We start from the raw sequence: 20,382 nt of genomic DNA, 5'->3' as shown, positions 1-20,382 counted from the left end.
ATTGCCTCAGAGAATATCCACACTCCTCTTCCACCAGCCCCTCCTCCGCCCTCGGAGTCTCACAGCCCCAAGTTGGCGACCTTTGGCCTCAGAGCTGTTTTCAGCTCTCTGCCAGCCACTCCCCTCCACACAATAGATTTGTCACTTCATTTAGCCTCTTGACAATTCCCAGTCTTGCCTCAGCCCAGCTGTTTTTAGTTCCCTTTTTGGTCCAAATCCCTGGCTCAGGGCAAGGCCTTCCCTGCTGTTTCAGAGTTTTAGTCCAAATGAGAGCCCTGGGCCTCCTATGTGCCTGGAAAGAGAATTCAGACAGACTCTAGACATGGCTCAGAGGCACAGTCATGGACCTCGAGACATCTGCAGCAGTCTTCACAGTCTTCAAAGGTGACATGCAGGAATGAACTTCTTGCACTACAAGTAGGAGTTTGGAGAGAGCTGTACACGAACATCATCACAGCAAAGACAGAGAGACCAATTCCTCCTTTCTCTTATCCTTCATCCCTACTCCCATACCTCAACACACCACCACCACCTCGCCAGACAAAACCAATCAACATTCGGACTCTTATTCACCTGGAGATTTTTACTAACTTCTCTTGTAAAAGATTTCCAACACATGTGCAAAAGTTTCTTGGTAAAAAGTACCATTTTCTTTCACTACAGGGTTTCCCCAGAAGCAGATTTTACCACATTTGTTCCCTCTTGGCCTAGGAACATATAGAGAGATTTTTACACTTTGTTTCTTCTAGAAAAAAGTTACTCCATAAACAAAGCTAACCATTTAGGAGTTCTCATTATTTTGCCCATAAATTTGTTTTTACATCTTTTTGTCTCTACAATGAGGCAAAAAGAAGTTAAGGTAATTTACGCAGACATGTAGTTCTGTGTCATGCATATGACACAATGATATTCATTAAAGTAGGGCAAGAAAAGAATGAAAAACGGGGGCAGATACAAAGTAATACCAGAAAGGTCATTTAAAAACGTTTACCAACATGTCCTACCTACTTCTATATCAACTTTTATATCCAGTATTGGTGGACAGACATCCCTGAGCCCAGAACTTAAGCCAGAATGACTCTGAGTGGGGATAGCATAAAACAGGGACTGGATTAAAAGCAACCTTCCATTCAAGCCAGATTACTAAGGATTTATTAAACATCTCTCTTCTATTTAAGCCAAACATGAGTTTCTCCAGGAAAAACAGTCAAAGGGTCTCTCTGCTGCTATTCTTTGGCCACAGCTGAGCAACATATGGACACTGAATGGGCTGAAACCAGGGAGGCGGAAGGAATGAAGAGCTCTTCTGTCGCAATCCTTGTTACTTCCCAGAGGGAATGCTACTAGTTCTACCTTAGGCCCAAAGGGTAATGATACAAAATACTATTATTTGGTTGCAATTTATATTTTCATTCAGAACATACTGCCTTTAATATAAGGAAAAGAAAAGAAAGTAAAGGAAAGAAAGAGATTTTCAGTGAAGACTTACCTCAGCTATCTTAATTTCCAATCTAAGCACTGACTTCATGTCATGCTCTGCTCTGGAACTGTTAGCTCCTAAAAGCACGGCAGTATCCACCATGAACTTGTAAAGGGCCTCCCGATACTATAAGAAATAAAGAGCAAAGTGACCATGACAATAGCTTATTAGAAAATATGTTTCGGAGACACGGAAGAGCAGAAATAGCAGGCGGAAATAAATGTCTTTTATTTTCACTCTGTACGCAAAGTATGGTGCAGGCATTATGCAATACCAGCCACCCACTTAACACTTTGGGAGAAAAAAGAGTGATGGCTACTTGGGTACTGTTTCCATGACAGACAGAGATGCCCAGCCATCAAGCATCAAGAGAACTAGTTTTCTGGCAACCGTCGATATTATGGATACATGAAATAACTCCAAATGAGACAAGAATAGAAAGTTAAAGGTCAGACGTCCTCTTTCCAGACAAGTGAGGCTTTAATAAAATAATGGGAAAGAACTGTTTCTAAAAGCAGGAGGCCTGATCCATAAAGAATGGTGGGAGGTGTGATTTATTCTCTTGCAACTCAATTTACCTACCTTCACACTAAGAAATAAAAGACCAGTGACAGCAGCCCTGTGTCTTTTCAGTTTTTTACAGTTTTCACAAAGTTCTGCTCCCTAGCTAAGGAAAAAAAGGAGAAAAGAGAGGAACGATGATGTGAAACCTAACAAATAGCAAATATAGAATTTCCTTCCTACATACTCATAAAGCCATTTTGGGGCTACTCATATGTCATTGGGTGGGGCAGGGGTGACCTTACATCATGGGAAATAAAGAACTGCCTTAAGCCCACCTCTCATTTCAGACGTATTTGTGAGATCTCAATGCACCAGGTATTAAGTGACCTCCTTCTCATGCATTGGGAATAAGATTTACTAACATGTACCTTGCCTCTGTAAGCTATTCTTACTATGTGTGTGACCTTAGGACCTATATGGTACTTAGACTATAGCAGGCCTTTAATAAATATTTGTTGAATCAGTAAGCAAGCTTTGAAAATAGTCTTAAATAGGCCAGGTGTGGTGGCTCTTGCCTGTAATCCCAGCACTTTGGGAGGCTGAGGCAGGCGGATCACCAGGTCGGCCTGGCCAATATGGTGAAACCACATCTCTACTAAAAACGCAAAAAAACTAGCCGGGCGTGGTGGCGCACTCCTGTAGTCCCAACTACTCGGGAGGCTGAGGCAGGAGAATCGCTCGAACCCAGAAGGCGGAGGTTGCAGTGAGCCGAGATGATGCCACTGCACTCCAGCCTGGGCAATAGAGGGAGACTTCGTCTCAAAAAAAAAAAAGGAAAGAAAGAAAATAGTCTTAAACAGAAATAATATTTTGCTATTCCCAGTTCAATTCAAAACAAAACATATTTATTGGCCGGGTGTGGTGGCTCACGTTTGTAATTCTAACACTTTGGGAGGCCGAGGTGGGCAGATCACTTGAGGCCAGGAGTTTGGGACCAGCCTGGCCAACACAGTGAAACCCTGTCTCTACTAAAAATACAAAATTAGCCCGGCATGGTGGTGCATGACTATAATCCCAGCTACTCAGGAGGCTGAGGTTGCTGAGAATCGCTTGAACCCAGGAGGCATAGGTTGCAATGAGTTGAGATCGTGCCACTGCACTTCAGCATGGGCAACACAGCGAGACTCTATCTAAAAAGAAAAACCAAAAAACGTATTTATTGAGTACCTACTCAAATGTACAAGGTGGTTTAGTAGGCCCTCTGTGCATATGTTAGGAAAGAGTTGTACAGACAAAAATATAATAGGTGTCTGGTTCCCAAACAGTGAGGGAGATAAACATGTAATTATTAACTATAACATTAAAGACATCAAAATAACTTCCTTAATAAAGCTGCTACATGCTTGGAAACTGAAGAGCTGGAGAGAAAATCGAGCCTGGAGAAATTGGGGACATAGCATTTGAGAGAGACTGGTTCCGACGCAGTGAAGAGTCCTGTGAGGTAGGTGATATGGTTTGGCTGTGTCTCCACCCAAACCTCACCTGGAATTGTAATAATCCCCACGTGTCAAGGGTAGGGCCAGGTGAATATAATTGAATCATGGGGGTGGTTTCCCCCACATCTCCTCATGGTAGTGAGTAAGTCTCATGAGATCTGATGGCTTTATAAATGGGAGTTCCCCTGCACAAGCTCTGTTGCCTGACACCATATAAGACGTGACTTTGCTCCTCATTCACCTTCCGCCATGATTGTAAGGCCTCCCCAGCTATGTGGAAGTGTGAGTCAATTAAACTTCTTTCCTTTATAAATCACCAAGTCTCAGGTATGTCTTTATTAGGAGAGTGTGAATGGACTAATACAGTGGGCAAGCTGCTTTTGTTGGGGGAAGAACAAATCCAGATGAGATAGGAAAGATGACTTGGGATGAAGTCATGAGGCAGCCTTGAAAGCCCTCTAAAGAATTTAGACCCTGTCTTGGGAGCAAAGGCATGCTGGGAGCAGTGCTTTCAGAACGGAACTTGCCAACTGGTGCTAAGGAGACCATGTGATGAAGGAGAGGCAGTAACAGTTAAAAGGCTACTTGTAGCCAAGGCAAGTTAACAAGAATCTGACCTATAGTAGTCAGGATAGAAAAGAGGGACCAAGGGGATGGAAGAGATGATATATTTAAGGTGGAATCACTAGGACTTGACTGATAGGTTATGGGGGAGATGACTTTGAGCCTAGTTGCTGAGACTCCATGAAAACCAGGGGTACACCTTCCCCCACAGTGGCAAATGTTCATTCTGTCTACTTTTAGGAAGGTAAACTTGCCAACCCTCTTTGACGAGTGTCCTCGGCAAGAAAGCTGCCCAGCATCTTAGTTAGTGTCCCTCCAGAGCCTTCTATGTATAGAAGTTAGTAACAGCATAGACCCAGGGGACCTAGGTCTGAGGCTTCTTTGGAAGTTCAATGAAGTTTCCAAAATAAATTGAAAGTGTCAGAAATGAACTAGCTCTTTCCAATATTCAGGAAACTGCTAGATTTCTAAGCCAACCCAAGAAGTCTAACTTGATTGATCCTTTCTGATTCTTATTAAACCTCCATTAACCTGGAACACCTGTTAAAAATATAGATTCTCAGACCCTCCCTCAAGTCTACTAAGTCAGACTCTCCAGAGCTGTGACCCAAGAAGCAACATTTAATGAAAGACTCCCAAGTGATTCTAAAGCAGTACAATTTGGGAACCATTTGTCTCCTGGGTATCCCTTCCGACGCTTTATTTCTGCAACTGATAGTGAGCTCTCTGCACTTCTGAGGAATGAATGACTGCAAGCTCATTTCTTTGTTATTTCATTTGGGCGTGCTGTCTCCCAAGCTAGATAATAAGGGCATTGAGTACTGAGACTTGTACAGCCTTGATGAGCAGACTTCTAGAAAGACAGGGAGTGGAATTTATCTGTCTGAATAAAAGTCTTCCTGTATTGGGAATATGGTCATTGAATAGCCACATGGCTCATTTCCAGGAAAGAAGCAGTGACCTTAGAACAAGTAATGGACCCGACAGCAGTCTGATAAGGCACATAGTTAAACATGAGTAAAACTTACAGACTTGGCTTCTGTACTGTTATCAAGGTAGTCTTCCCTCACGGCTAGGGAGAGTGTTGCTTGGTCCAGCTGTAAAAACAAAAACAGAAAGCGTTCTGCTAGCACTGTAAATTCTTACGTACCATGTTAACAAGAGTGATGAAATCGTCTGCATCCCAGCCATATTTTGAGCTCATGTCATCATTACAAAAATAATTCAGTACACTCAGAACTACATGCAAATAGGCACTTTGGCAATGACCGCTATAATAAAGTATCAGAGACCTGCCCCTGCTTTTTCTAATTTATGTTTTCTAAACCTTTTGAGGTCCTGTCAACACTGAATAACAACAAGGCTATTTCAGTTGGAATAGATCTTAGAGATTATTAGCTATTCCTCCTTATTCAATGGAAGGAGAAACAAAAGCCAGATAATTGATGTGACTTTCCCAAGGTAACATGATTGGGCAGAGCTCAGACTAAAATCATTGTCCCTATCACCAGATCCAGTATTTTTCTCATTGCAGTATTTTGCAAAATGCCAATCTGGATGGAGGTGATTAATCAGACTTTTCCAACTCCTTATCTCTATAATAACATATGGCATTGAATTTTTTTTATTTGAATGGAATCAAGTAATAATTTTGTTTTGAGAAACCTTTGCAAATGTTAGAACCCTCTCTGGAAGGTTTAGGATAAGTGATAAAAACACAAATGATAACCAGACAACTAAGTAAGTAGAATTATGATGATAGAAAAGTATAGTATAAATTCTTGAATTAAAACTTTCAGCACCTTAGGCTGGTGTGGTGGCTTACACCTGTAATCCCAGCACTTTGGGACGCCAAGGCGGGTGGGTCACTTGAGGTCAGGAGTTCGAGACCAGGCTGGCCAACATGGTGAAACCCTGTCTCTACTAAATACACAAAAATTAGCCGGGTGTGGTAGCATGTGGCTGTAATCCCAGTTACGCGGGAGGCTGAGGCAGGAGAATTGCTTGAACCCGGGAGGTGGTGGCTGCAGTGAGCCGAAATTGCACCACTACACTCCAGCCTGGGCAACAGAGCAAAATTCTGTCTCAGAAAGGAAAAAAAAAAAGAAAAAAAGAAAAAAAAAAAACAACTTCCAGCACCTTAAAGGTAAAGAAAAGAAAGAAGACAGTCTTTTCAAAGAGTGTGCTAGAAAAACTGGACATCCAGGCCTTGTGTGGTGGCTCACACCCATAACACCCATAATCCCATCACTTTGGGTGGCCAATGCAGGCAGATCATTTGAGGCCAGGAGTTCAAGGTCAGCCTGGCCAACATGGTGAAACCCAGTCTCTACTAAAAATACAAAAATGAGCCAGGCATGCTGGCACACACCTGTAATTCTAGCTACTTGGGAAGTTGAGGCAGGAGAATCACTTGAACCCAGGAGATGGAGGTTGCAGCGAGCTGGGATGGCACCACTGCACTCCAGCCTGGTGACAGAGTGTGACTCCATCTCAGAGAAAGAAAAGAAAAACTGGACATCATAAACAAAAAGAAAATAAACCTTTACCCATACCTCACACCTTATTCAAAAATTAACTGAAAATAAATCATAGCCCTAAATGTAAAACCCAAAACTATAAAACTTCCGGAAAAAAATATTGGGAAAAATTTTTGTTACTAGGGGTTAGACAAAGAGCTTTTAGACATGACAATAAAATCACAATCCTTAAAAGCAAAAATTAATAAATTAGACTTTATCAACATTGAACAAATTTGCTCTTGAAAGAAACTTAGGCCGGGTGCGGTGGCTCACGCCTGTAATCTCAGCACTTTGGGAGGCCGAGGTGGGTGGATCACGAGGTCAGGAGATCGAGACCATCCTGGCTAACACGGTGAAACTGCGTCTCTACTAAAAATACAAAAATTAGCCCGGCGTGTTGGCGGGCGCCTGTAGTCCCAGTTACTTGGGAGACTGAGGCAGGAGAATGGCGTGAACCCGGGAGGCAGAGCTTGCAGTGAGCCGAGATTGCGCCACTGCACTCCAGCCTGGGGGACAGAGCGAGACTCCATCTCAAAAAAAACAAAAAAAGAAACTTAACAGAATAAAAAGACAAGCAACAGAATGGGGAAAATATCTGAAAATCACATATATGACAAAGGATATGTATCTAGAATACATAAAGATTCCTCAAAACTCAACCATAAGAAAAGAAACAACTCAATTTAAAATTAAGCAAACGATTCTAACAGACACTTCATCGAAGAATATATGAAGAGAGAAAATAAGCACATGAAAATATGCCCAACATCATTAGTCATTAGGAAAATGTAAATTAAACCCGCAATAAAACACTACTAAAGATCTGTTAAAATGGAAAAAAAAAAAAATCTGACAACTGCTGGTGGGGATGTGGAAAAGTTGAATCACTCATGTATTGCTGGTAAGACTGCAAAATGGCACAGCCACTTTGGAAGGAAACCAATTTTACAGTTTATTATAAAGTTCAACATACATTTACGTAAGAGCCAGCAATCCTACTTCTAGGTATTTATCCAGAAAAAAAATTTAAAAGTCACACAAAAACCTGTATGTAATTTTATTCATAATCACCCAAAACTGGAAACAACTCAAATGTCCTCCAACCCATGAAAGCATAAACTGTGGTATACAATGGAATACTACTCAACAATAAAAGAGAATGAACTGATACAACATGGGTGAATTTTACTTAACATCCTGAAAAAGCCAAACTTTACAGGAACAGGGAACAAAGTGATGGCTGGCAGGGTTTGGGCATGAGGAGGGGGCTTGACTTAGCAAAGAGATAACATGAGGTATTTGGGGGTGGATGATGGGACTATATTCTATTTCTTGATTACAGTGGTGGTTACATGACTCTCTGCATTTGTCAAAACAGACAGGTACATCACAAAAAATGAATTTATGTAAATTTTAAGATACTTTAAAAACATTTCCAGCATCTTCTCTAAATCTATGGTTTGTTCTTTCTTGAGTATCAGCAACTGACTAAAGATAAACAAAATGAATCTCAAGAGGAGTAGATTTTTCCAAATTAAATCTCTAATTCACACATTAAACATTAAGCCAAAATAAGAAACAAAATCTAAATAACAAATTAAAAATTAGTAGTATCTGAATAAAAACTGAATCCTACATGCCCATACCATTAGTTTATATGACTTTAAATTGTTTTGATCCATCTCCTCCAGCTTCTTTTGCATCTTACTATAATCTTAAATATTTTATTCTTAAATACATAAATTTGTATAAGATTATAGTTTTCCATGAAACTGCCCTTAATATACAACAAATTTTACAAAGGCCACGTTAAGAATTAGTGATATTACAAAAAATTCCAGGAAAAACATAACTCTTGTTTCAAGGGAAAAAAGGCACTTTCAAAACATCCATCTTGTCTGTGTATACTGCTAAAATCCTCTAATTATTTTGTTCAGCCCTAATTGGCCTGAAACAACGAAGTCACAAGCCTTCCTGGCTTTGTCCTATTGCAATTCCCAATGTGCCACTATTTCTTCCAAAAATTAAGCAAGCCACGATCATGAAACACAATATTATGATTAAGACACTTTGGCTTTCCATTAAATTTGGACCACTTGAAGAATCTTTTGAGCTTGAGTCTCATAGGAAAGGAAACTGTGTAGATATTATCAAGAAAGCCAAAGTTTCTCTCTCATGAAATAAAGTTAAATCCACTTATTGTGAAAGTTTAGATAATTCAAGTGAGGTTACCAGACCTTTTATAAACTTTCAGATTGTTATGGTTTCTAGGGAACATTTTAAACACACCAACCAACAAATTGAATAAGGTCAGTCAAATAAATCTCATTAGAAACATACAAACTCTTGAGGCAAAAGACTTTCTCATGAAGCCATCAGGACACTGTTATTTGAGATTTTTTAAATCCTTGCATTTACAACTGATCTGAATACTGTAAACAAGAAATAAAATATATTTTTTTTAGGAAATCCAACACATTTAACTGAAAAATATAAATGTTTTCTCCAATTACAACTGGCATTCCAGTGATAATAAACCTCAAGTTAGAAGACAAAATAGTAATACAAGAAGAAAGAGCTTACAAATTATGAGGTAGGAAATGGAGTCTGGACTTCAGGTTTCAAAACGGTGGTGTAGACAGAACCCGGCTTCCCTCCCCACCCCAACAAATACACAGGAAACTAAAAACAAATATATGGCACTAAGATTCTCACGAGCAATATCCCAGAACTCAAATATAAGGATGAATCAGTTGCTGAGGCCACAGAGAAGTGAAAAAACTCCAAGCAAAGGAGAATCAAATTTCTCTATGATGCCCTTCCAACCAATCTGTCCAGCAATAAGCATGCAGAAATTTTCCCTGACTCATAGTTTCTACACTGGAAAAACTGAGATCAAGGTGGACAACCAGCTTCCCAACCATCTTGGGTTCTTTGACAGAAGACCTGCCCATACCTTAACCCACAGAAGGCATCATAAATGCCTGAAGGGAGATATATTCCTGAAGACAGCAGGAGACAAAGAGAGGAGATGGGACTACCATACCCAGCCCTGGAAACTCTGCTCCATAACTTGGTCAAAGGAGATACCAAATCAGAGTGGCTGTTCAGCAGCATTATGCTAGAGGAGGTTCATTCCACAGGTCACCTGTACACCAGCCGCCAACCAGCTTTTCCACACTGCCAGGATATCCTCTTTAGGATCTCCCCTATATCTGGACTGGGAGTGCTCTGATCTTTGGCTAGAGTCAAAGCAAATGTAGGTTTAAGGCGCCACTTAGTGCCAGAAAAACAGGCAAGGACCTAGTGGAGAGACAGTAATATATTGCCTATATCAATAAATACCTATGCATCTAACACTGGAGCACCTAAGTATATAAAGCAAAAATTAATAGATCTAAAGGGAGAGGGAGACTGCAATACAATGATAGGGAACTTCAACACTCCATTCTCACTAATGGACAGATCATCTAGACAATCAACAAAGAAACATCAGCATTAAGCTAGACACTAAGCCAAATAGGCCTAACTGACATTTACAGAACATTTCACCCAATTGCTGCAGAATACATATTCTTTTTATCACCATGTGGAACATTCTCCAGAATAGATCATATTTTAAGCCACAAAATAAGTCTCCAAAATTCAAAGCAGTAGAAATCATATCAGTTATCTTTTCTGACCACAATGGAACTAAAAATCAATAATAAGCGGAAACTTGGAAAATACACAAACACATGGAATTTTTTTTTTTTTTTGAGATAGAGTCTCGCTTTGTTGCCCAGGCTGGAGTGCAGTGGCATGATCTCCACTCACCGCAACATCCACCTCCCAGGTTCAAGCAATTGTCCCACCTCAGCCTCCCAAGTAGCTGGGATTACAGGTACCTGCCACCATGCCTGGCTAATTTTTGTATTTTTAGTAGAAACAGAATTTCACCATGTTGGTCAGGCTGGTCCCAGACTCCTGACCTCAGGTGATCCACCCGCCTCGACCTCCCAAAGTGCTGGGATTATAGGCATGAGCCATCATGCCTGGCCAAATACATGGAAATTCAACAATATGCTCCTGAATGACCAATAGGTCTATGAAAAAAATAAAAATGAAATATAAAAATTTCTTTAGACAAATGAAAATGAAAATACAACAAATTAAAATCTATGAAATACAGCAAAAGGAGTACTGAAAAGGAATTTTATAGCAATAAAAGCCTACATCAAAAAGGTTGAAACACTTCAAATAAAGATTCTTAAACAATCTAATGATACAACTCAAGGAACTAGAAAAATAAGAACAAACCAAACCCCAAATTAGTAGACAGAAAGAGATAAAGATTAGAACAGAAATAAATGAAATTTAGACTATAAAAACACACACACACAAAAATCAATGAAACACATTTGGGTTTTTTTTTTTTTGAAAATCAACAAACCTTTAGCTAGACTAAGAATAAAAGAGAGAAGACACAAATAAATTAAATCAGAAATGAAAAAGAAGACATAACTGAGACCACAGAAATACAAAGACTTATAGAGACTATCATGAACAACTATATGCCAACAAAGTGGAACACCTAGAAGAAATGAATAAATTCCTGGACATATGCAACCTACCAACACTGAACCATGAAGAAGTAGAAAACCTCAACAAATACCTAGTAACAAGATTGAAGCCATAACAAAAGGTCTCCCATCGAAGAAAAGCCCAGGACTTGATGTCTTCACTACTAAATTCTACAAAACATTTAAAGAAGTCATACAAATTCTACTCAAACTCTTCAAAAAAAACTGAAGAGAAGGGAATACTTCCAAACTCATTCTGTGAGTCCAGCATTACCCTGATACCAAAACTGCACAAGGACACAAGGAGAAAAGAAAACTACCAGCCAATATGACTTAGGAACATAGATGCAAAAATTGTCAGCAAAATACTAGCTAACCTAATTCAACAATACATGAAAAAGATCATTCACTATGATTGAGTGAGATTAATCTAGGGATGCAAGGATAGTTCAACATACACAAATCAATAGACATGATATGCTGGGTGCAGTGGCATGCACCTGTAGTACCAGCTACTCAGGAGGCCGAGGCTAGATGATCACTTGAACCCAAGTCCAGCCTGGGCAGCATAGTGAGATCCCATCTCAAAAAAAAGTAAATTAAATACAAAATCCAAATGCAAGTAACTAAATATAAACACATCACATTAACAGAACCAAAAACAAAAATCACATAATCATTCTAATACATTCTGTAAAAGCATTCAGTAAAATTCAACATCCCTTCATGACAAAAACCCTCAACAAACTGGGTACAAAAGGAACACACCTCAAAAAGTAAAAGTCATATCTGACAAACACATAACCAACATCATATCAAAGGGTGAAAAATTAAAAGCCTTTCTTTTAAGATGTGGAACAAGACAAGGATGCCTGTTTTGCCCACTTTCATTCAACACAATATTAGAAGTCCTGGCCAGAGCAATTAGGCAAGCAAAATAAATAAAGGGCATCCAAACTGGAAAGGAAGAAGTCAAATTAGCCTTGTACACAGATAATGTGATCTTATATTTGGATAAACCTAAAGGCTCTACCAAAAAACTATTAGAACTGATAAACAAATGTAGTAAAGTTGGAGTATACAAAATCAACATACAAAAAAAATCCACAGCATTTATATATACCAAAAGCAAATAATCTGAAAAATCAATAAACAATATCATTTACAATATAAAACACCTAGGAATCTATTTAACCCATGAAATAAAAGATTCATGTAAATAAAACTATAAAATGTTGATGAAAGAAGTTGAAAAGGACACAAAGAAAGGAAAGATATTCCATGCTTATGAATTAGTATAATATTGTTAAAATGACAATACCACTGAAAGCAATCTACAGATTCAACACAACCTCTATCAAAATACCATTGACATTCTTCACAAAAGAGAAAACAAATCCTCAATTTTATACGGAACCACGAAAGACCTCAAATAGCCAAAGCAATCCTGGGCAAAAAGAACAAAGCTGGAGGAATCACATTACCTGACTTCAAAATATAGTACAGGGCCTATGTCTGGAATGGCATTTCCTCGATTTTCTTCAAGGGTTTTCACAGTTTTAGGTTTTACATTTACATCTTTAATCCATCTTGAGTTGATTTCTGTATGTGATAAAAGTAAGGGGTCCAGTTTCAATCTTCTGCATAAGGCTAGCCAGTTATCCTGGCACCATAGTCCTTTACTCATGCTTGTTTTTGTAGACTTTATCAAAGATCAGATGGTTGTTGGTGTGCAGCTTTATTTCTGGGCTGTTTCCATTGATCTATGTGTCTGTAGTTGTACCAGCCACACTGTTTTGGTTACTACAGCCTTATACTATAGTTTGAAATCCAGTGATGTGATGGCTCTAGGTTTGTTCTTTTTGCTTAGAATTGCTTTGGCTATTCAGGCTCTGTTTTGATTCCATATGAATTTTAGAATAGCCTTTTTCTAATTATGTGAACAATGTCATTGGTAGTTCGATAGAAATAGCATTGAATCTGTAAATTGCTTTGGGCAAGATTTCATGATGAAGACGCCAAAAGCAATTGCAACAAAAACAAAAAATGACAAATGGGACTTAATTAAACCAAAGAGCTTCTGCACAGTAAAAGAAGCTATCAACAGAATAAACAGACAACCCACAGAATGGCAGAAAGTATTTGCAAACTATGCATCTGACAAAGGTCTAATATCCAGAATTTACAAGGAACATAAACAAATTTACAAGCAAAAACCAAACAATCCCATTAAAAAGTAGACAAAGGACATGAACAGACACTTTTCAAAAGAAGACATACATGTTGCCAACAAGCATATGAAAAAAAGCTCACCATCACTTATCCGTAGAGGAACGCGAATCAAAGCCACAATGAGATACATCATTATCTCACACCAGTCAGAATAGTTACTATTAAAAAGTCAAAAAATAATAGATGTTGGCATGGATGTAGGGAAAAGGGAATGCTTATACACTGCTGGTGGGAATGTAAATTAGTCCAGCCACTGTGGAAAGCAGTTTGGTGATTTCTGCAAAAACTTAAAACAGAACTATCATTTGACCCAGCAATCCCATTATTGGATATATTCCAGTTACCATGATTTGATTTTATGAATGTATAAGATTATCACATGTACCATGAAAATGTGTAGCTATGTATCAATAAAAAATAACAAGAATAAAATAAAATTCTAGGTTCTGTCAGTTCCTGGGAAAAAAGGAAAAGGAAAGAGAAAGAAACTTTTCAAGTTTTCTTAGAGTTTCTCCTTGCTATTTTTTACGAGTTTTACTGAGAGCCAGAAAAATGCGGGCTGTTGAGAGATGATGACTTTAAGTTGTTGTCTTCATTAACTAGTAAATACACACTGGGGCAACCCTGGCCTTCCAAATACTCTTTCAGGATCACATATACTCACGTCTTTTATTGTACCTTAAATCCTCGTACTTACTATCTCCTGACATAGAATAAATCCAAACATGTGTAGCAAGATAATGTTTTTGGTCACTAACTTCTATTGTTTTCTGTATTTTTGAAATCCCTTTATCTCATTTAAGCCTGTAGCAAACCCTGTGTCATTTCGCCACAGGGGAGCTTTGCAGAAGTACGTTGTATAGATTGGAGCAATTCCTGCTGGCCAAATTGCATGTCTTTGGCATGGGGATATATCTACCCCTTAGAAATGGTGCCTCTCTCTTCACCCAAAGGCACCATCTGCTCACCCAAAAGGATGCCCACAGTGCTGTGCCTGCCCAGAAGGCCATTCTCTTATTCCTGTGGGTTTGTGGGATTAGAAAAGCTAGGCACACCGAGGAAAATTGAATTTGATGGAAAAGGAAGCCTAAGGACATTGACAGAAGAGAGTTTCGGGTAAGAGGGATTTCTCCCAGAGCAGAAAGAGGATCTTTCAAGCAGCAAAAGAAGTCAAGGATTCTCATAAGCAGAGGAACTGATCAGTGTCCCCGAAACATGGCAGGATCTGAGAAGGAATGGGAGTCGCAGGACCTCAGCATCAGAGGGGCACACTTGAAGGGGCTACATGGTTCCATAGTGGATTTCTTCTCAGAAACCAGATAACTGGTATTGGAGTTTCCCAGTACCCTAGGAGAAGACTGAGAAATGGGGCCACCAAGAGGGGAGGTAAATGCCTAGACTAAGGTTCAGTTTCCCACCAAAAGGTTGGGTGGGAGCTCAGAGTCAAAGATTAGGTCGAGTAAACAAAATGCCTATTCCTTGCACAACTGAATTTGAGCTCTGAGAGGCCTATCGGGTACACATGTCAAAGAAGAACATTCTCCAAATGGTCCTGACCAGTTGCTCAGTCATCCTTGAAAAGTAGGTTCCGAACCTTGCATCATGTGCTACTGTGGACCAGTATCTACCATGAAAACTGTCACAAAAGTCAATTCCTTCGAATCTCAATGACAATTAAAGTAAATTCTAATTCACCCTTCCATACACATGGGAAAAGTGAGATCAGGGAGGTGAAGTAATTTGCACAAGGATATTCAGTGAGTAAATCACAGAGCTAAACTGCGAACCTCAATCTTTTAAATACCAAAGCCTATTTTTTTTAACTATACCAGTAGTTTTCAAACTATGTTCCATAAAACCTATAAGAGAGGGCTCCAAATGTTCACCCAATTAGATTTTGTCTTTTATAGTTTTAACTATTTTAAAATGAATAAAAAAGCAACACTTCCAAATTCTACAACTTTGGCAGCCACCAGTACGCTAATTTTTGTTATCAGGTTCATTGGGTTTCATGCAGCTCTCAGAATAAAGCTTCTCCTACCACCTCTAGATACATGCTCGAACTCTTGTAAATGTGTCATCAGGAAGACTATAGTTATATTATATCTGAGGGAAGGCAATTAGTTCAGATATGTGAATATTCAGTCATGTAAAATGGTACAAACAGGAACAGAACTTAAGCAAACGTTTGCCGCACTCAAATGCCAAACAACGTTAAATACCAGTTTGGAACAAGCTGCCATCTTGACAAAAGAGAGCAATAATAAGTACATGGGTGCCTCCTTACATTTGGAAAGTATTCTATCATTGACATTTTAGCGTTTCTAGGATCAGTTTAATTGAATATTAAGTATACAAGGCAAGCTATTAAAAACTGGTTACCATGTTTCTCTATTCCTCATGTTTTCTGTAAGCTCATATTAAAACTAGAGGCTCAATTGTGGGGGCACAACAACATCACTGGTGATAGTGTGCACTTCCAACTGATACCAGGAGGCACACAATATCCTGTTGCCCCACTTTTAGCGATGCTATCATTGATATTAGGGTACAGGTGATATCGGTCTGCTCTATCATGAATTTCTCAATCAACCATTTACCTAATAGTTTTAAGCAGCCATTGATGATAATTACCAAATCCATCCTTTCATTAGGGATTTTTTTTAAAAAAATAGGTAGCTTCCTATTATTTATTCTGCATTTTTAAGCTGTGATTCTCCTGTAAACAAGAAGTTTTGTCAGCTTTTAGATTACCCTGAAAACAGTCAAATTCAGAATGTAAGACAGTTTACAGGAAAAATACTCCAGTTTCTTCAACAAATAAATGTGGTTTAAAAAACAAAAATAGGGGGATCCCTTGTGGAGTAAAACAGACATATCAACTAAGTTCACCTGTGATTCTTATTTGGAGATTGAATCAAAGACCAACTGTTTTGTTTTTTTAAGGACATGTTTAAGACAATCAGAAAAAATGAAAATTAACTAGTTATTAGATGTTAATTATGGAATTATGATTATCTTTTTGGTTGTGATAATAGTCCTTTCCACTAGCTAAGCACTGAAGTATTTACTGTGCAATGATATATTTTTAACTTGCTATAAAACATTCTAGCCACCTCCCAAAAAAGGAGGGGTCTAGATTAAAACATAACCGCAGAAAGAAACATAACAGCAGAAGGTTGAGAGTTGTTGAAGTTGGGTTGATGGATACATGGGAGTTTATTATTCTATTCTTTAATTTTGTATCACATTTTGATAATAAAAACTTTAAAGAAATAAATTCAATTGAGTAGATCCAGAAATAGGTGAGAAAGATAATAAAATGGCTACCACTTGCAATTATTCATCAGTGTGTGAATCAAGATCTTCTATCACTCAGTAGAACGCATAAACTTAAACTCAAGTTTGGAAAACAGCCTTCAGTTTACCTCAAAACACCAGTTAAGGTGTTTGAAAGAACATCATAATAGTTCTGGAATTGATAATGATAGTCTTAAAACCTAGTTTCAAAAAATGAGTGATATATCAACACAGTACAGAGATCAGATGGGTTATCATCATCGTGTCTTACATAGCACATCTTATCCTGATAGCATTAGAAGATGGCTCATTTCATCACCAAACATAGACACACAATTGTCTCTGGAACTCAGAATTTCCTCCTGAGTAGAGGGGAGTCCTTTCAATGACCAAAGATTTTTACTGAGAATTTCATTGTCTAACCTAGAGGTGAGAAAACTACAGCCAATGGGCCAGCCCACCACACAGCCATACCTTTGTTGTCCACAGTTGCTTTCCCAGACACAATAGCAGAATTAAGTAGCTGCAACAGAGACTAGATGGCCTGCAAAGCCTAAAATATGTATTATCTGGCCCTTTACCCAAAATATGTGCTAATCTCTGGTCTAAATCAAAAGATGAACTTTAAGATTTGGATTTTAGAAGGTTAAAATACATGAGATGAGGGCAATACCTGTCTAAAATTTGAATATCAATATTTCATTAATATTTTCTGATTTGACTAAGGACAGAATTGGGGAGAAAATCAGTCATGCAATAACATTTTCATTATCAGTCAAAGTAACTGTGGAAGTAAAACAAAATAAAACCCAGCAGGATCAAAGCACAAAACTATTTGACAAATGTTATTTGAATTCTTGCATAGCTCTTTCATTGGTGAGTCTTTAGTTGCTGGTAGTTTTCGGACAGGCTCCTGATTTTACCAATGTGATCTGCCTCAGGGTATGTGTGCACAAGAAAATGTTAGTGAAAGAGGAACAAAAAATCATGGCATGTGTTTCCTCCTGTCAAGAGAATGAGGAGGCAAGGACAAGAGCAGGGCACAGGAAGTCTCTGCTAACAACGGGAGACCTGCAGTCCCCTTCCCACTGGAATTTAGGAACCTTAGACTTGCTCTGAGTAGGCATATGAGGGCCAGATCACAGATCACTTGAAGCTAATTCACTAGTTTTCCAAAAGGCTTACAAAACTTGTGTGGTAATGGTGTACATTCTGCAAATCCGGGAGAAGGGAGTATTCTAGATTCTACTAGTCAATAAAAATGTTTTATGTTATTATTTCACTAAGGCAGCATGAGTCTCTTTCTCCAGGATGGCACCCCAAAAGGCTAATTTAGGACTGAGCAAAGAAGATGAATGGGTCCTCATTATACCTTCAAGATATGTTCATTGGATGACTTGTCATCAGGGGACACATACAAACGGATGAACACAGAATTGCTGTATTGACCACGAAACGTTGCAAGTGTCTGCAGAAGGCTGAACTTTCTCTCTGACCAAACCCCTTCAGGGCCAATATTAGATTCAAGCACGGGCCAGCGGAAAGGTGAATGCCGTAGGATGTGTAGCAGTGGCCTGGCATCTGCTTTTTCAATCGCTTCTGAAAGGGAGCAGATATGAAGAGAAAGTTAGAATTGCAAACTGGATCAACACACTAGAATTCAAGTGCATCTTCTCAAGACAAAATTCCCATAAGGCTCCAACTTAAAATTTCAGCCGTTAGGGAGTAGGTAAAAGAGGTGGGGTGAGATGAGCATAATCACAGAGACAGAAGTACCTACGATCCACACTTCAATGTGACTGTCTACACCTAGTGTTCTTGCCAGGACAGCTGACCAGTGAAACTGCTGGATATTCACTACAATAAACATGGACTCTCTACATGGAACCCAGTCAATGAATAATACTTGGTGGGACTAAGGTACAACCCTAACTAAAGGAATGCCTCAATAAAGCCAATCACTACCCAACGAAGAAGAAGTGATGCTTCAGATTCCTGTCTTTTATTGCTCTTTTCTAGCTCACCACATGATACCCCAAATCCTAGACCAGTTGACACACTTCCCACAGGCACTGGCTTCTTCCTGCAATGGCCTTGAGAAGGCAGACTAGGTAAAGTGACCAGTATCTGTTCTAATTCCAATCAGACCCAAGGTGTTGAGACAGGGCTAAGGACCCAACAAAGATGCCTGTTAGGCTGACACAGGAACCTGGCATGCCTGCGAATCTGGATTTCTCTAGGCTCTAGTAGGTGCACTCCCTCCCAGTCTCTTTCTCAAGCCAGACTTGGCCTGGCTTCTGGATTCTGGTTTCTGAATCAGATATAGTAGAGTTTGCCCTGTTGACTTTTTCTAAGTTTCTCAGGGAGTAAATGATACCCAAAGAATCCAACCCATATAAATAAGATTATTTTCTCCACCAAGCCAGTACCAACATTAACTAAGATGGGAGTAGTCAAAATCCAGTCTTTGACAATCATTCCTTTAACACTTTTAAACATTAATAGAATTCTTAGTAGTTCTCTTCTTCCTCAAACAGTATATTAAAACATTAATAGAACTCTAAAGGATAGGTATGGTAAATATTTTATTTAGTTTTCTTCATCACTCACTCTCGTTCATGCAGGATGAATAAAGGATTTTGGCTTTCTGTATGGCTTCAGTGTCCCGCCTTCTACTGATCGATTTCTCCAAAAGTTCTGGGAAGGTTAAGAAAGGATTCATTAGTATCCACCCACATGTGCTGCCAAGTTGGAAGTCATTTGATAATCACAATTCCAACCTCCAGAAAATTAAATATAAAGACAGACAACCCTGGAAAAGACAGATCTATCAAAGATATGCAGACAACAGAACAGATTCCAAGTTGCATGAGGTTCAAATAAAAACAGTTTTACATTCTCTTATCCAGGGCACTCCTAACTCACAAGAAACCAAAAGTTCAATTTCCAACTGAGACTGGATCTTCTACAGGGGTCAGTTTCTTCAGCCACCTACACAAAAGGAAACAGAATTCATTTGTTCAAGAATCAAAAATAACTGAATTCTGTCCCTTGTTCCTGGACCAAGTAATATTCTCAACGGAGCTAATTTCATCGGGGTTGTGTTTTTTGAGATTTCTCCACAGCCCAGTCTCTCAGGGAGGTCACCCGGAAGAAATTTCCCATTAGAAGTTTTATCCAATGTTGAATAAACATGCTGTGGACATGGAAGAAGTTCTTTAGACAGGAAATGGAGAGACAAGATTGGAAAATCTACCCGAATTGCCTGAAAACTTGCCCATTTACACATGCAAAGTCCTAGACATCTAAAAGAGTCCATGTGTATACAACGGTAGCCAGCACAGACATAGGCCCAACTGGAAAATAATTTTCTATTTATAAAATCACTAATAATAATGTTTGAAGGTAGAAAATGATAGTTGTCACTATTTCTTTAAATAAGGAAAGAGGAAAGCCAGGACTCAATGAAAACAACCGTCTCCCGAAAAAGAGAACCTTGAACATACTTGAGAGTATCAGTCTACCAACGTGAAGCCAAGATGAAAAATCCCTGTGGTGACTGCAGCACCAGGGCACTGCCTTCACCAAACTATGTCAAAATGCCTTGTCAAGGTGTTGTGCCAAGTCCGTCTAGTCCCCAGAAAAGCTCACCAGAGTCAGGCGTCAATGCAAGTGCAAAGGATCTTTATTACAGGTTCGAACCTGGAACTCTCACGCCTCCA

The 20,382-nt window shown here is 39.0% G+C and overlaps 1 protein-coding gene across 1 annotated transcript in view; it reads right to left on the bottom strand.

Annotated features, from left to right (window-relative positions):
* Positions 1-19,357, bottom strand: part of PHEX (phosphate regulating endopeptidase homolog, X-linked) — a gene marked incomplete at its 5' end in the record, with an annotated part of 182,031 nt that extends 162,674 nt beyond the window's left edge. Inside the window, 4 exons of the mRNA XM_011935153.1 lie at positions 1,490-1,606; positions 5,073-5,141; positions 18,033-18,259; positions 19,271-19,357. Of these exons, the coding sequence (XP_011790543.1) occupies positions 1,490-1,606; positions 5,073-5,141; positions 18,033-18,259; positions 19,271-19,357 (500 nt within the window). The remainder of the gene's footprint in view (positions 1-1,489; positions 1,607-5,072; positions 5,142-18,032; positions 18,260-19,270) is intronic.
* Between the last annotated feature and the right edge of the window lie 1,025 nt (positions 19,358-20,382).

Source organism: Colobus angolensis, unplaced genomic scaffold (assembly GCF_000951035.1).
Source record: "Colobus angolensis palliatus isolate OR3802 unplaced genomic scaffold, Cang.pa_1.0 Scaffold140, whole genome shotgun sequence".
In the NCBI taxonomy this organism is placed as follows: Eukaryota; Metazoa; Chordata; class Mammalia; order Primates; family Cercopithecidae; genus Colobus; species Colobus angolensis.
This window is presented reverse-complemented; position numbering and strand designations above follow the sequence as displayed.